At 29.3% G+C, this 18625-nt stretch overlaps 1 protein-coding gene across 1 annotated transcript in view; it reads left to right on the top strand.

Annotated features, from left to right (window-relative positions):
* c12.2 (von Willebrand factor A domain-containing protein c12.2) overlaps positions 1–14572 on the top strand; it is a 168237-nt gene extending 153665 nt beyond the window's left edge. The window contains exons 23-25 of the mRNA XM_075374827.1: positions 2874–3063; positions 10756–10994; positions 14249–14572. Of these exons, the coding sequence (XP_075230942.1) occupies positions 2874–3063; positions 10756–10994; positions 14249–14357 (538 nt within the window). The 3' untranslated portion in view covers positions 14358–14572. The remainder of the gene's footprint in view (positions 1–2873; positions 3064–10755; positions 10995–14248) is intronic.
* The last annotated feature ends 4053 nt before the right edge of the window (positions 14573–18625 follow it).

Consider the following 18625-nt stretch of genomic DNA (forward strand, 5'->3'; position numbering starts at 1 on the left):
GGGTTTTGAAAAAACCCCCACATTTTCAAATGTGGGGGTTTTTTCAAAACCCCCACATTTCCTCCCCCATGGTCCGATTTTGCTCATTAATGAACTCAACCATGATTTTGGGTTGTATTTTATGCATCAATTTGAAAGTGATTGGCGTAAAATTACAGCAGTTATTGTGTCCACAAGAAAGTGAAAAGTATGTATAAACTTTTGGACTGATGGTAGTTTTGGAGTCTGGGGGATATGAAACACGAAGATATGTCAAAATTTTTTAGAAGTTGAATCATGATACCAATTATAATACGTAGGTGTCTTATGAAATCTACCTAATTGGAAGAGAAAAAATTACGGAGGTAGAAGAATTTTGTTATTAGGAAAGTAGAATTATTAAAGATGGATAAAGCAGGAGTGATATAAAATGCCGCATAGGACAGGCAATGCAAGCTTTCACTCAAAAATATAATTTTCTTACATCAAAAATTAATTTAAACGTCAGGAAAACATTTTTGAAAGTATATGTTTGAAGAGCATAGCTTTGTATGAAAGTGAAATTTGGACAATTGGAGTACCTGAGATAAAAAGGTTAGAAGCTTTTAAAATGTGGTGCTATAGGAGAATGTTAAAAATCAGATGGTTGGATAAAGTGACAAATGAAGAGGTGTTGTGGCAAATTGTGGCAAAATATAGTTAAAAGAAGAAATAGACTTATAAGCCACATATTAAGACATCCTGGAATAGTCACTTTGATATTGGAGGGACAGGTAGATGGGAAAAATTATGCAGGCAGGCAATGTTTGGAGTATGTAAAACAAATTGTTAGGGATGTAGGATGTAGGGGGTATACTGAAATGAAACGACCAGCACTAGATAGGGAATCTTGGAGTACTACATCAAACCAGTCAAATAACTGAAGACAAAAAGAAAACATGGAAAGAAATATCTCTGCAAAAAATGGGCCCGCTAGATGGTGCTGGGGTTGAGATAATTGGAAAAATTGCATTTATGGTCTGGGTATTCAGAATATATACCCAGTATTTCTGAAAAGTTCCCGAACTAAATTAAACAAAAATACAGATTTAAAGATAAACAAATTTACTCACATTAGCCCTCAACATAGAACCCTTCTCTAGTTATACACCTGTTGCAGTGCTGGTAGAGTCCATAAAATGCTCTGGAGAAATCACTTTGTGAGATCGCCTTCAATTGCTCAGTGCAAGCCCTTTAGATGGTTGGAATGTTGTTGAAAAATTGGCCTTTTATCATCAACTTGAGTTTTGAGAACAGAAAATAGTCTGCTGGAGCCAAATCAGGTGAAGAGGGTGGGTGGAATAAGATGGAGATTTGATTTGCAGTGTAATAATGTGTTAAAACTGTTGCCATGTGTGCTGGGGCATTGTTGTTCAAGAGAGTCCGGCTTCCCGGATCCTGGTGCTTGGGCCGAATTCGATGAAAGTGACGCATCAGACATTTCATTACTTCCAAATAGAATTTAGATTTCACAGTTTGAACAGTTGGGACAGTTTGACCAGTTGCACGCGCACTTTTGCAATGTTTTCTTCGTGAACAGATGTTGACAGCCTGCCACTTCATTCGTCGTTATCCAACGACTCTCTACCGTCTTTAAACTGTTTCCACCATGTGTATGTTGTAGTATGAGATGTGGTGTCATCACTTAATGCTTGTTATATCATAGAATAAGTTTCAATGAAAATTTTTTAAAATCAAACAAAATTTTATCACGCTTCACAGTTCCATGTCATGAGCTCGCACAAGGTCACATGATACAATGTAAATGGCTGATATAACTTGTGACTGGAGTGAAACGTAATGAAATTTTGTATACACACTCGTCAGACATCGTACTACATAGTTCCTTGGTTTTCTTAAAAATGGTGCTACTTGCATCGACTACAGAAATTTAGTGTGGGAACTTTTCAGACATACTGTGTATTGGTCATGTGAAAAGAAAAATTTTTGCAAAAACTATACCTGCCAGGTGGCACCCATGTTGAGATAATTTACAAAAAACAAACAAATATACAAACGGACTTTCTTCTTCTGTATATATAAAAGGCATTGTTCTTATGTGTGTCCGCTATAGACTAAAAAACTACTGGACTGGTTTACACATGGGTTTTTGCAAAATGGTCCGTGTTGTCCGGAAAATGTTTAAAACAATTGAAATCCTTGATCTGACCAGTAGAAAGAATGTTAGGCGTATTTTGAACTGACTACTGTGTTTAGAGAGTAGTTTGAATTAAATTCGATATGTGTGCTATTTTGGCAAATGGATTTATTTACATTCTGACTTTTATAAAATGAAATGATAAATTTTGTAAAGTTCTCTAATGTTTTGTAAATTTCTTAATGTTCAGTACTAATTGTGATGATTTTGCAGCCATATCTCTTTTCATTAAAAAGTAATTTTCAACTGACTACTATTTAGAAAGTAGTAGTTTGAATTAAATCCGTTAGTTTGTGCTGTTGTTTTGCCAGTTGGATGTATTTGCATTCTGATTTTTATAAAGTGAAAGGTTAAATTTTGTGAAGTTCTGTAATGTTCAGTTTTGTAATGTTTTATCAAACTTTCAATTGTGTTCATTTAATTTATATATATATATATATATATATATATATATATATATATATATATATACTCAAATCTAGTAATAGCAAGACATTGATGGGTCTGCTAGTATGCTACAAAAGTGGTTACTTTTTTAATATATAAAAGTAGTTTTGTGAGGTTTCACAATAAAACTCAAAAAGTACACCAATTTTATTGATCTTCATTAGGAATTTTCAATGGTTCTTATTTCAAATTTTCATTAACTTCTGCCTTTTTATTTATAAATATTATTTTGATAATTTTTATTTACCAGATTTAATGGATATGATGGAAGACTGGACAGGGAACTGGAGGCTGTTGTCCTGTTAATGGAAGCATTTCAGGGTCATGAGTCAAGATTCCAGTATGATATTGTGGGACATTCTGGAGAAGATGTTGCCATCCAGTTTGTACATGAGAAAAATCCACCGACTAATAATAAACAAAGATTGGATATTATTAAGGTATTTCTGTGTTTACAGAAAATTCACAGTTCACTGTATATTTTGATTATTTTTTTTTTTATTTTAAAGTTGGAATAAATATACTGACCACATAGTAAGTTCTTTCCTAGACAAGGTTTTAATAATTTTTTCAATTTCAAAATAGATGCAGGAGTTTGCATTTTTGCTGATGAAAATTTGTTAAAAAAACATAGCTGTGTATTTTGTTAAGTACTTATACATTCATGGGGTGCATCCTTCCAAGTTTTCCCATAGATGTATCCTTAGAAGAAATATTTTTATCTACAGGAGGAACTGTATTGTTTTATCTATAATATTTTTAGAATTCTATAAAACCCATAAAACAAAAAAGAATAAAACTTTTTAGCACTTGTAAGACCCTACATTTTCTCTTTCCATGAATTCTGATTATTGCCAGTACTAAAAATTTCATTCATAAACTAGGGTGAAGATAAAGAAAATCACTGTGAGCTAAGTGTAAAAGAATGGTTATGAAGTCATAGATAAATTAAATTCTATAAAGTTAATTATTGCACAAAAAGTAAGCTATGATGTCACTTAACATGTACCCTAATATACCAATTACAAGACAGTAGAAATAATAAAAAATATATTAAATGAGACCCCAGAATACACCAATGCATTAATTACTTGTGTAAGAAATATTTGTTTTCAAAGTTACTGGAGTATTGAGAATAATTGTTATTTACAAACATAAAGCATACCAATGGGATTACCTGTATCTGCTACTACACCTGAAATATCTATACTAGAATTTGAAAATAATATAGTTCATGGTATATTAAATACATACCAAATATTATTGTGGATAAGATATGTAGATGATATTTTACTCACATATAACCCAACTATAAATAATGAACATTTGATTATTTTAAATAAACTTAATAAATTACAATAAGAATTTAAAATTTAAATATGAGAAAATAACAGAAAATACCGAAATAAACATTAACGGTATAATTGGAGCAATGTCACTTTATAGAAAACCCACAACAAATAATATTACAATACATTTAAGAACATTTAAGTTTGGGTGGTTTTTACCACCCACCCATGATAGCAAAAAATTAATTAAAAACATAATATAATTATAAAAACATAATATTTAGAGCTATACATTATATGAAGTACAATAACAATAAACTCAAAAATAAATATATGAAATAAAACAAATACCAGTAATTAATGATTTTATTATGAAATTATAGAAAAAAATATATAAAAAATAGAATAAAAAATATCAACATAATTTAATAATAGTTTATACCAAAAATACAATTATACAGATAATAGAAAAAATTATTAATGTATATGATAAAAATAAATATAAAAAAAAAAGTGTAAACCATATAATCATATCCTAAAATATTTAAAAAATAAGAGAGAAAAATTAAGAGGAATATACAAAATAAGTGCAACAAATGTAATATTATTTTTACTGATAAAACCAGTAAAACATTTAAATAAAGATTTTCAAAACATTACACAGCAAAAAAAAAAAGAAAAAAAAAAGAGGCGTACCTAATGTAGCTGATCATTTATTACTGATTACAAAAATAATTTAGAAATTTTAGAAGTATACATCTAAAATAATGATAAAAAAATTAATATAGTTGAAAAATATTACATTTAAAAATATAAAATGATGAAGCATTAGATCATGCTTGAAGATTATGATTTAATTAAAAATATAATAAAATTACAATCTAATAGTTAGCAATAATGACAAATAAAACAATGGAAAATATTACGTTCTAAAGATTACTTCATTCCAGTTCTGGACAGCAAAATTTTCATATGCATTCAAAATACTTCAAAATTAAAAAAAGAATAATCTAAAATAAAATTAAAATAATTTTTTTAAGTAGTTATATTTTAATGTGATTTTAAAATTCAATACCAACTGACATAGTATGCCGTGGAAGTTGATTCTTGGAAATTAATGTGATAAGTAATTACTATTACCAAAACAAAGTAATTAGATAAGTAAACTTATCAATGGTGACTTATATTTCTTAAAATAATATATATATATATGTATTTACAAAGTGTATCTGTAAATTTCCCAAACCTTTTAAATAAAAAATGTTGCACTTAATGCAACATGTTAACATGTTAGAAGGTATACAACCATTTCACCTTCAAAGTAGTCATCTTTATTTTGAAAATATTATTACCAGTGTTTCTTCCACCCTTCTAAATATTGCAATATCTTCATTTGAGGCACAGTGCCAGTCAGCTAGTGAATTTTCCTTTTTTGAGTTAATCGACTGAAAATGTCAACCTTTTAACTTTATTTTTAATTTGGACAAAACAAAAGTAAAGTCAACTAATGTTAAATTAGGTGAATAAGTAGGATGTAGAATGATTGTTGTCTCATGTTTCTTCAAAAACTGATTGATTAAATGTGCAGGCACATTGTTAGCATAGTACATTGATTGGTTTGATTTCCAAACTTTAGACTTTTTCTGATAGCTTTATGAAGAATTTTTATTATTAAGGCTTTTTATTATTTCAAGATAATATTCCTTTTTGACTATCGTGTCTTTTGAAAGAATTTCATGGTGAACAATACCATTACAGTCTAAAAATTTTCAGTATGACTTAAAATGTTTGACTGCACTTAACTTGATTTTTTCAGTTGTGGGGACCCTTTTGATCCATTGTAATTGGCTTTTATTTCAACATCGCATCTATAATCCATCTCTAGTACTGGTATTGTGTGAAAAGTTTTCATTTTCATTAGCTGGATTCAGAAGTACTTGACAAATGTCAGCTAAATTCTGTTTCTGTTCTTCAGTCAAAAGGTTAGGTAGAAATTTGGCTACAGTGCAACTCGTGCCTAAATTTTCCATAATTTTATTACACATAGTTTTTGAAAGGTTCTAACAACAGTTAGAACAAGGTAATTCCTCATCTTTTACATAATTTCATCAGTTTTTAATGTTGATGATCACCCTGATCAAGGATCATCATCAATTGAAGTTTAGCCATCTTTGAAACATTTTCACCACTTGCATATTTTAGTTCAAACTGCTGGTTATAACAAGATGGTGCTACATTTTGCACTGTGGATTTGACTGGAGTTGTTACATGAATGTTTTTGATGACTGTTTACCACAGACTTTGGCTTTCACAATCCCCAAACTTCACCAACAAACTTTTATTTATTAGGTCATCTGAAAAATAATGTTTTCAAAAACAACACAATAATTTAAATGAATTGAAAAAAATATCGAAGACAGCATCTCTATGTACCACATAAGTGAAAAAAAAAGTTTTAGATATAGTTCACTTAGTTTCTTGTATCATACAATTAAATAAATTACTCTTAAGAATTAAATAAATATGATTTGTTTTACAAATGGATTATAAGGCTTTGTGAACATTATGTGTTTAATTTATTAAAATATTTTTATATAATATATTTTCTTGTGTATAATTTATTTAATTTTAATGGCAAATAATCTTGTAACAGATAGAAGTGGTAAGTATTTAAAGAAACAGCAGAGATCATATTGCATGCCTTGGTATATATTATCGATAAAGATATTCCTTCAGTTACATGGAATTAGTTGATGAAATATTCTTTTTATAATTATATAAAGAAATTATTTTATCAATATTGTATCCTTATCAAAATTTATGGAATTTTTCTCTTACAGTTAAATTTTACTAGGGTTTCTAGTTTGTATAAAAATTATTATTATACCTCTATAAACATAATATGTATTTTCTACATTTTTTGTGAAAACTACACAAGATATGTTTATTACTGAGTTTATTGTTTTAATTAATTTAATTTTTGGTGCTTGTTTCTCTTACACAGAGAGCTCTACAAGTAGTTAATCTTTGCAAAATTTTAAGTAACCATTCTCAAAATGAATGTATTGGTATTTATTGTTTGGCCTGTTTTATGATCCATTACATCATATTGACTGCAATTTAATTTTTATTTCAAACTCACTGGTTTAAGAGTCTTAATTTTAGATTATATTATGCTTGTTCTGAGTGTTTTTTTATGAATTATTATTTATGTTAATTTGCTTATTTTATCCACTTTTTCATGATTAGGCTCCACTGATGATATGAATTATAATTTGGATGTAAGGTAGGTGACCAGGTCCTGGGCTCATCATATTTGTAAAAATTCATGTGTAATCTGTAACACTATTGACTGGTTGGTTGGATGGATCTAATATCACATGATATTTGCAATTCCATTGGTTTGAAGAGAACTAAAGGAATCTTTTCACGAGATGCTATTTTTGTATAACAAAAATATCAGGGAAAATAGCTAAGACTAGATATACTGATAAACATCTTTATATTCTCTCTGCCATAAGACCAGTGCCTCACAGTGCACAGTGTCCAATTCCAGTGCCATCAAAAACAATTGGAATTAGACCAAGATGAAGCTGTTTTTATGTTGAAGATTGTGCAGATTTATCAGATTATGAAAAAAGGAGATTTCCAGACTTTTCAGAAAATACAATTACTGAACCACTCTGAATCAGCCAGAATTAAATGATCTCGTTTGTGATTTAAATTTATTCAAGAATCAAACAGGAAATTCTCACATCATGACTGAAAGGATGGAATCTTTTATAAACAATATTAAAATTAGTGATTTCCATGACAGGTAGTGTGAATTTAAACATTTCCTTTTAAGATGAGACTTAGTTTACTGTGGAAACTAAGTCTGATGTGGAATTTTTACTAAAAGCTTTGGGGAACATTATTAAGTTTTCCTAAGGTTAGATTTTCTAGATTTAATGACAAATTTTTTTAATGCAATGGATTATGATAGGATGGATTTCACTTAACTAAAAAACAAATTTAATAATATAAGTGATCCTAAGATAAAGGAAGGTGTATTTATTGGGCCACAAATAAGAAAAATTAATGATTGATATTGAATCTGAAGACATTATAAGGTAGATAACTTCAAAGAACTTACAACTGAGCTTCTTAAAAACTATAAAGCTTCTTAAACTATAACTAGATGTAATATGTCACTAAAGATCAACTGGATGCAATATGTCACTAAAGATCTATTTCTTAGATTATCATCTGGATTTTTCCTTACTAATATTGGAACTGTGAGTGACAAACATGGAAGATGCTTTCATCTGAAAATATCACCATGGAAACATGCTGCCTGAGAAAATGGAACCCAAGAATGCAGGTAGACTACTGTTAGAATCTTAAGACCTACAGCAAACTACGCTAGAAAATTCAAAGAACAGATTTTAGGCATGTATAGTATTGTTATACTACCGAAGCAGTGTTTTTTCTTACAACAAAAAAAAAGTTAATTACAGAAAAACCTTGCTTATTAGAAAGAAACCAGTTAGTTACATATTTGAAATCACCGTCAAAAATGCTGCTGCTTGATCTTTCTTTGCCATGGATATTGAGATAATGTACTAGAAAAAAATCTTTTACAAATACAGTATATTACTATTAAATAATTTATACAAAATATTATTTTAATTAACACAAAATTAATATAATAACAATTAAATTATAAATACCAAAATACAGTTATGATTTACTATACAATTTATTATAATAACTAATTGAAATAATATTGAATTAAAAGTAAGATAACAATCGAAACATCTACAATTCATACCTTATGCAAATATTATTCACTTTTACTGTTTATAAAATAACTACCCTACAGTTTATAAATGTAGAATTATGTCACTTCCACTCCTGTTCACAAATAACTCACCGAACAGCTTCTTGTTTTCAACCACTGTCCAAAATAGAATACTCATAATGCATTCTTCATTCGTTTGCTATCAGACACTTACTCTGATTGCTCCTGCGTACCATAATTGCTTTTATTTCAAACTGAACTGAACTTGAACTTGTAACTATCCTCTGCTGGTCCCCTGCAGTATTTATATCTCTGGACTTGGAGTACCAGAATTCTATCCATCCTTTCAATTGTTCAGATATAATAATTTCCATTGACTGCACCTTCTTTGGTTTTCTATAAGTGCTTTTCTAGTAAGAGTCCCTTTGTCTTCTCTTCTAGATTTTTGTTTCTTCATTTTATTTCTTTGTTCTTTCTAGAAGCTTCTCTACCCCATAATACTATAAGATTCAGCCATTAACATTCTTGTAACAAACAAATAGTGAAATTTTGTTATCCAGTTTTATAGAACAGTTTTTATAGAACACCATATTTTTTGAATTTTGTACCATTTTTAAACACAGTATGTGTCATAGTTATCAAAATGTTGGTATTTATAATTTACCTAAATAATTCTGATAAAAAATTCATATACTGAGCTGATCTTTTTATTTTGCCTTGCTTATAATTAAGAAAATATTTACATTTACCATAACATTATTTTATTTAATTTGCTTGATATCCATGAAGGCATTTCTAATTTTTTTTAATGCTCAGCAATTTTTACTTACTTGTACGACATAAAGGAAGTATTGTGATCGCAAAAAAATTTGGTTTTCAGATTTTAACAGAAATAACCATTTTGACCATCCCCGAATCCATTTTGACTAGTTTTGGTGTGAAGTCTGTACATACGTATGTATCTCGCATATCTCAAAAACGATTAGCCGCAGGATGTTGAAATTTAGATTTATGACTGTTGTATCATCTAGTTGTGCAACATCCCTTTTGATTGCAATAAACTGAACCAAAAGTGTCCAAAAAAACCCAAAATGCAAAAAAATCTGGATTTTGGACTTTTTCTAAACTGTGCAATAATAAGCTCTCATTGAGAGCTTTTCAATGATACATCATAAGTGGTACTTACTTTCATTGGTTCCAGAGTTATAACCAAATGAAGGTTTAATTAATGAAATATTTTTATCTTAGAAGGGGAAGGCACATCGGTTTGAATCAGACTTCATGTCCTTCTTTTTTAACTTTTTTTTAAAATTTAAATATATTGATTTATTAATAATTATTAACCTTAGATTGTAAAAAATGTTTTACAATAAATAATAATAAAAAAATGAAAAAGTATCAAATGTTATTAAAAAATCAAATTTTGTTTTTTCATTTAAAAAAAATATTTAATATTTTGGTAACAATTTAATAGGCATACAAGGAAGTCATGTGGTGCCCACATCAGATTGTTCTGTAAATGTTAATAATGCCTGATTATAATATTTTGATACATTTGAATAAAAAATTAAATTATGACTGCTAGGTTTCATTTCTGGTGAATGTATGATTTTCTGTTTGCATCTTTTTTTATTGGATGTGGTTGACCACAGTTTTTTAGTTAATTATAGTTATTGTATATAAGCTCACTGATTATTATGTTTGTAATTTCAGTTTGGCTTGTGTAGGTAAAGGTTCATTTGTAAAAACATGTTTTTAAGTTACAAATTATTATTGGTTACAATTTTTGTTGTTGTTTATTATCATTTTTAAGTGATTTCATATAAAATATATCATTTCAGTAATTTAAGACTGTGAAAGAAAACTAAAAATTATGTAAAATTTTCAAAATTATGTTATTATGTATTTTTTTAAATTAGTGAATTTAAATTTAATAATTTTTATTTACTAGACATGTACAACTTTAAATGAATAACTGATTTTTGAATTGTTTTATTAAGAACAGAAGCTGGTTCTTATTTAAGAGTTTTGAAGTGTTTTGAACTACCTTCTGTTTATAGATGATGCACGCTCATGCTCAGTTCTGCATGTCCGGGGATAACACATTGGAAGCTACTCAGTGTGCTATTGATTCTTTATCTAAAGAGGATTGTGATGAGGCTATTGTTATTATACTCTCAGATGCAAATCTTTCTCGATATGCAATACCACCAAGAGAACTTGCTCAAGCTATAAATTCTCATCCAGATGTTGCTGCATATGTATTATTCATTGGTTCATTGGGTGATCAAGCTAAAAGGTGGGTTTAAAATGTTTATTTTGCTAAGTCTGCATAAATTTTTAATTTAACTAATGTCATACAGCAAATTCATCAAAATCATTTAAAATTCCAATTGGTTGACTAAGTGAGGTATTTATATTTAACTAGAGATAGACAAAAAAGAATATAAAATTATGAGTTGTAATTAGAAGAATATAGTTGCTCACAATTTGCCCCCAATGAAGAATGATCTACTGTGAGCTATCATGATTACTATTCTAGAATGGATTAAGCTGGTTAATGCAGTCAGTGATGGACTGCTTCTATGGGTAAAAATGTCGTTTAATGCTCCTTCTCTTGAGAAGTTTTGGACAAGATGTGCACAACCAATGATTGGGGGCAAGTTGCCTCTTTGTCTCTCCCATGGTTTTTCCTGTGGGTAGACCATCTTTATCACCATTCACACCTTTCACGTTCATTATCTGTAAGCCTGTCTCCCAAGTTTTGTTGTAGGTTTTGACTCGGTTCACATTAAGATTGTAGAGTGTTTTTTGGTAGATTAGACTGCAGCCTGTCTGTGAATTGTCTGGGTGTTTGTTCTGTTATCTGTTTATTAGTTTCACAGTTATATAATGAATGGTGACTTGGCTGATGCCTTTCAAGCAAGGTCAGATTTAATCTCCATCAATTTGTGGGAGTATAACATTTTTCATTATAATTTATGCTCTTCATTATGTTTGAATCAGTAGCTACACAAATTTATGTCATGATATTTCAATTTTAGCTTATATTTAGTAGCTGTACCCCTCTTCTAGGATCTCTTCATAGAGATCCAAGAGATCTGGTCACCAAAATGGAATGTATTGTTTCTTTAATCGTAGCTTGATTAAGTAACGTGTATATTGCACTAATTTATGCTCATAATCTGATGGTAACTTCTGGCAAATGGAGGTTCTGTAACACAATAACAGACATTACTTTTTCATGAATTTCTCTCACCATCTCCTAGCGTTAAATTGAAGACAATTTTTCCTGGCAGTTTTCCTGCCCTTTAACATCAGTCCATCTCTTGTCTCTGGAAGATCATTTGGGCAGAGTTTCTTGAAATAGGCCAAAACAGCAGCATTGATCTCCAGATACATTCTGTGTTTTGGCCCTGAAAAAGATTTCTTTGTTAGTTTACATTCAAATAATTTCTGTTTTATACTGTGCCACTGATGCACATTCACTTCGTTTACCAAGAAATGTTTACTGATTGCATGATTTCTGATCTGTTCACTGCATAAATTAACCTTGCATTTAAAGTCTGTATCATATGTGAAATGCTTTTCCATGATGACGAAATGGTTAGAATAACACAACAAATAGGTAGAACAAAATGGTTATGAAAAAAACAGATTGATTTACAACTACAGTAGTATACCATTTATCTGTACAACATTGAATGGAAATTAGACAGGAAATATGAAAGAACGTATGTCTGTCTTCATGCATAGAGCACATGCACAAATTCTAAAACAATAACTCCTTACTAAATTATGATGTCAACAGCAATAAATCTGTTGAGATGTAAAGCTCTTTGAAATGAGTCATTTTTCTAGAAATTTATGTACATTCTGTACATGATGAAAAATGTTCTTTCACGTTTCCTGTATGTTCTTCATTCGATGTTGAATAGGTGTATAGTTCCAAACACTTCAGCTTTACACCTATTAACTATGCGTTTATGTCAAAAGTCATTAGACCTCCAGTTGAAAAAGCACCTCGAATTTAAGATGCACCTGACATTTTGACTCTTCAATCTGTAAAAAAAGTTGTGTTAAATTTGAAGCAATAAAGTAATTAATTTTTTATTCAGACAAGAACATAATTATATTATATAGCTATGTATATGTTAATTTAGATAAGTATTTTATTTTTATCAGTACATGATAGATGATACCTACATATATACAAACACACATATATACCCCCACACCCACACACACACACATACACACTCATACACACACAATACATATATACAAACATAATATATATATATATATATATATATATATATATGTATCACATATGTAGTTCTGGTCAAGAGCTACATATTTCATGTATTCACAAGTTACTACACAAATGTAATAAAACAAAATTACACCACAACAAAATTATCACATCATCCATTATTGTTATTGTTATATTATATTTTATTTAACAGTTTTGTTGAATATCTTTTATTTACGTTGTTTTACAGACATAATAAAAAAAAGAATTTAATATGTTTAGTGATAATTCATCCGTTACTAATATTGTATTAAGTATTCTGATTATTAATGTTCTATTTTATTAGAGTGAAAATATGAGTTTTAACCAGTGAACATAAATAAATCATAAGTTAAAAATCTTAATTAAAAAATATTTTTTTTGTGTTTACAATTTAGTATTAAATATTTCGTTGATAAACTTCTGCATTTTAATTAAATTTTTTGCATGCTGTTATAAGTTATGTTTTACAACAGAAGCTGTTAAAAATCTTTACAACAAATTTCTATATATCTATAGATTATTTATATCAGTTTGTATTAACATGAATTGTGTGTTTTTCTTTTTAGTTCTAATGTTAGCTTTGAATTAAATTAAGCACACTGAATTATTTATACAGGGAAAATGGTAATAAATAGGTTTACATAAGGTGATTCTAATAAAGTATTGTGACATTCATAAATTAGTGAATGCTGCCAAGTTAATAACGGTGCTTGCAGAAGTAATGATAGGCCAAGTCGCAGGGCCATTTTCATTCTTCATAAACAATATACACTTCCGTCAGTTGCTTCAGCAGTGATAAAGAAAGAACAAGACCCAATCATCATATTAGTTTCTTTATCACTGCTGAAACAATTGATGGAAATTGCGTATCTATAAAGTTATCAGCCTTAATAGTTTTAAAAAATAATCAGTTTTTGTAGTCCATCCTATATTAAAATTTATGATAAAAGCTAAAAGAACTAGGTCCCCGTCACCTCTAGCTTTACCTCAATTTCCATCTCTAGTTGTGGAGATGTTACTGATGTATAGTTTGCTTTAGTGGGTGCTTTAAGCTTTATGCCAGAGGATGTTTCCTAATCAGGAATTGAACAAAGTACAGTGATGTTTGCCAACAAGTTAAAATGACATCACTTAATCTATCTATAATCTAACGTGATGAACTACATACCACAGCATGAATAAACAAGAGTTAACTACAATTAATTATTTAGTGAATTTTTTTGCATCTTTTTTCTGATATTACATTTAATTTTCAGGTTGACAAATGCTTTACCAGCAGGTCGCAGTTTTCTTTGTATGGATGTAAAAGAAATACCTCAGATTTTACAGCAGATTTTCACCGCTTCTGTTCTTAATTCTAGATAATAAGAATGTATATTAGATTATTTTTTATTATAATTTGTAATATTTTAATTTTGTATGCATAAACTATATCTTTTTTTATAGAATGTAGATGTGTAAAGCTTATAGTTTATTGTAAAGGTAAAATATTTATTTTTTTAATAATTTGAAGGTAACGTTAATAAAATAAAGTGTATTTCTGCAAATAAAGTGCATTTCTAGTTTATTTAATTTGTGTAGTTTATGTTTAGAAAATGAATTTTCATTGTTAATGATTTCCATCTTTCACAGTAACTTATAAATGAGAAGTTATTCTAAGTTGTCAATTTAACGTATAGCTTTTTAGGTGTCTACTTTTAACATAAATCTATTATAAATTGATACAGTATTAAAAATCTAAAAAAAATACCACTAGGTTAAAACTCCTCACTGAACTGATTGTTGCAAAAAAATGTTGTTTTCAATACTGTTGTAAAATGTGACTGGAATCTTATACTTACTAATTTATTTAATACTTGTTGCAAGGTAGGTTCAAAAAGAGTTCTGTTTTTTTACATCACCTATTCTTCACATATCTTTACTGTTTCTTTATTTTCAACTGATGAAATTGGAATATAAATCTGTACTATGATAGTGTTAGGTTTGCAATATAATATCTTTGTTATATATAGTTTATAATACACTCCATCATATTTTCTTATTTATAATTGTACCTGCTTCTTCATTTCCATTTTTTGATTTTGTGTCCATTATCCATTATTACATGACTAATTTTGTTCAGCTTTCCACCTCAGATTACTTTTTTTTGTTATATGTAGCTGCAACCTATTCATTTCTAAAATAAAAATATTTTTAAAAATGTTTAAAAATAAGCAAGTCAACTGAAGAAATATTTGTTAGTGACATAACATTAGATAAGTCAAATTTAGTTGCCCTGAAAAGACAACAAACATCCCAGACTAGGCTTATTGAAGGAAGTAAGGCCTTTACCAAGCCCATCAAAATGCAAGAGATATTCATCCAGCTCTTAACAATCTTGCAAATGACTTGCTGTTCCACAAAAAACTTTGCCACTTTTCTATCATAAGATATTTATTTACGGTGTGATCATTTGCAACTGATCATTTACCATAAGATGAAAATTTCATAACAGACCATAAACTTAAATCTTTAAATTTCCTATGAGTGACTATGAGTTTAACCCAACTGGATAAATTTATCCAGCTCTACAGTGTCCTTGACCTCAGAGATAGTCAACTTCATCTTCTATTTATCATTATACTGAATGTCTATTATAGAAGGATGAATTCCCAGACTTTCATGGCATTTCACATTTTTCCCTCGCTTTCTCTGATCATTCTGATGGAGTTCATGGTCCATAATGCAGCACATCCATAATTTTTGTGATGACTTTTATGAACTGATGAAACATGTTAGCCATTACAACTATGTGTGTTGGTTAACTATTAAATAGTAATACTCCTTAAAAAGTAATACAGCCAATGCTGCATATGCCTAGTGTTACAGTTTGGAAAGAAAGATTTTGAGAACTGGATTGTTAGGAAAGGTCCTAAAGATGAGGGTCCTTTGAGATAATAATTTTCTCAGCAGTCTACAAGAAAAAAAGTTCAGTATTACCAGATCTAGAAAAAATAACTTATTCTGCAGTCTACTTGCTTCTCTGACAGCATGACAGACCCCAGTATACTTTAAAGCAAAACTTGAAATTTTTTGATGAAATTTTTTTTTTGTTAATGGATAGGCTGCGTGGCATAACTGATTTGCCTTATAGGATTTGATACCTAGTAGTTTTATTCAGTGGGTATTCTCTTCAGCACTAAAAAATCTAGAGGAACAGGAAAGGTCAATTACAAATATATCTGTTTCATCAATCAAAATATCTGTTTGCTACATTTTCACCCCATCTTGCCATCAGGTGCTGAAACCTAGCAGTGGCTAGGGTGCCCACAGAAAAACTATGGTTACCAGATCATAACGCCACTCTATGTCACAAGCTGCTCCCTTGAGCATTGTACGTAACGCTTTCTAAGCCAGTTTACACTCATACCTGACTCAAGGCAGTCGTGTCCGGATGAACTCTCTCAATTCTTGTTTGGACGAACATTACTTTAAGTTTTATTTAGCTTATGTTTGCTATCTTTAAAGTTAAGTCATAAGTTACAAGTGTTATGTTACAAAACTATTTTAAAATGCCAAGACGGCATACAATTAAATAATTCTTCAGTAATCAACAAGGTTTTGTCTTCATTCATCACTTATGAACACATACAGTCCACCCTCATTCTAAAATCTACAGCAACGCTGTTGATGAACGGCATCCTGTTGACGTCGCAACATGTTTTTTGGTCATCGCAGGCCAGATGGGCCGGATAGTTACACCGCTGGATTCTACACATGGTTTTTGGTCATTCGTCTCCACATTCAAAAATTAGATTGTCAAGTCACCGTACCTACTGGATTGACTACTGCATCTGTTAACCAACATTTCATCGTCAAGTTGCTGCATTAACAGCACGGACTTAGCCGCTCTACAGCATTCATCCATGGGTTTTGATAAGATCAAACCAAGTCAACAGCATGGTATTTATAAAAGGTGTATCAAAAAATTAAGGTGTATGTTGAAAGTGCAATTAAAAAAATTAACATTAGTGAAGCATTCAAATGTTTATGAATATTTCAATAGTTAAATATTTCAATGTTTTATAACACAGTTAAAATTGTATCTTATAGTTAGCCAGGTATAAGGATTCAACCGCAATACCAGTTTGGACATGTTTCCTTTGTCTTGCGCTGTACAAAACATGCATGTGCATATCTTAGGTAATCTTTCTATTGTTTGCTGACCTGCACACAGCAGATTTTAGCAATATCGTATCATATTTACACCCAATCCAGTTCATTCTACTTTATGCATAGGCTATACTTTAACAATATTATTGTGTATGATATTTATTTTTTAACCTTATTTTATAACTTTGTTTCATTCAAATTTAATATTATTTTATGTATGATTCCAATAAAAATGGAATTCAAGGATTTAATTAAAATAGGCATTATGAAGAGTAGCCAAATTAAAAACATTCTTTGAAAACTGTGATCTTAATTCAGGCGATTACGATCTATTTACCATTAAGTTTGATGAACTGTTAGAATACGAAAAACTATTTTTCAATGTTCAATCTGAAATCGAATTGCACCAAGATGCGACTGATAAGGACCTTGAAGTCAGAGACACTTATGATAACCTTTTTGATAAACTTAAGTTAAAACATAAAAAATTACAAAATCATTTCAAAATTTCAGAGGTAACTAATGCAACTAAAGTGAGTAACAAACCTAATCCATTACTTTAAAACATATACAAATTGAGCCCTTTCATGGTGTGAAGGCTTAGCATAAATTCATTGATGTTTTTAATAGTTTAGTTCATAAACAAGAAGAATTTTCTAATGTTGAAAAATTTTATTTTCTTACAAATTTCCTAAGAGGCAATGCTCTGATGTAATAAAAAATTTATCAGTAATGTCTGAAAGTTAAGAAACTGCAATAGAATTACTTAAAGCTCATTATGATAACAAAAGGCTAATAACAACTAAACGTGCTTTAGAAATTATTAATTTAAAACCAAAGGAGAATTCTAAAAATTTATCTAAGTTCATTGACCAAGTTAATTCAAACATTAATGCATTGAAAAATCTAAATATTGGCTATTTAGAATTTATTATAATGGAGTTAATTACACAAAACTTAAATTTAAATACTTTAAGAAATTGGGAACAACCATTAGAAGGTAATGAATTCCCTAAGTTAGAACAATTTGTCTTTTTTAGAATCTTAACGTAAATTACTTGAATCCACAGACATGATTCAAAGTAATCAAAAGGCACAGCCATCTAATGTAGGATTTAGCAGCAACAAATATAACTAAAACCTAGTTCTTCTATAAATGTATTTTATGTAAATAATTCTAATAATTTTATGTGTACATTATGTAAAATTAGTAACCATCCATTGTATCAATTGGTAAGTTTTTAAGTTATAATGTTAATGAAAGAAAAAACTTTGTATTTCAAGAAAAATTATGTCTTAATTGTTTATAAGTAAACAACATATTGTCAAGGATTGCCCAAGTAATCATAAATGTAAAAAATGCTTACAGAAGCATCATATGCTAATTCATTTAGATTAGGCGCTGCAAGACGCAGTAAATAAATCTTCTAAGCTGAATCAAGCTCCTTCAGCTAATAGTTCATATTGTACTTTAAAATCAG

The sequence above is a fragment of the Lycorma delicatula genome, chromosome 1 (assembly GCF_047948215.1).
Source record: "Lycorma delicatula isolate Av1 chromosome 1, ASM4794821v1, whole genome shotgun sequence".
Taxonomy (NCBI): domain Eukaryota; kingdom Metazoa; phylum Arthropoda; class Insecta; order Hemiptera; family Fulgoridae; genus Lycorma; species Lycorma delicatula.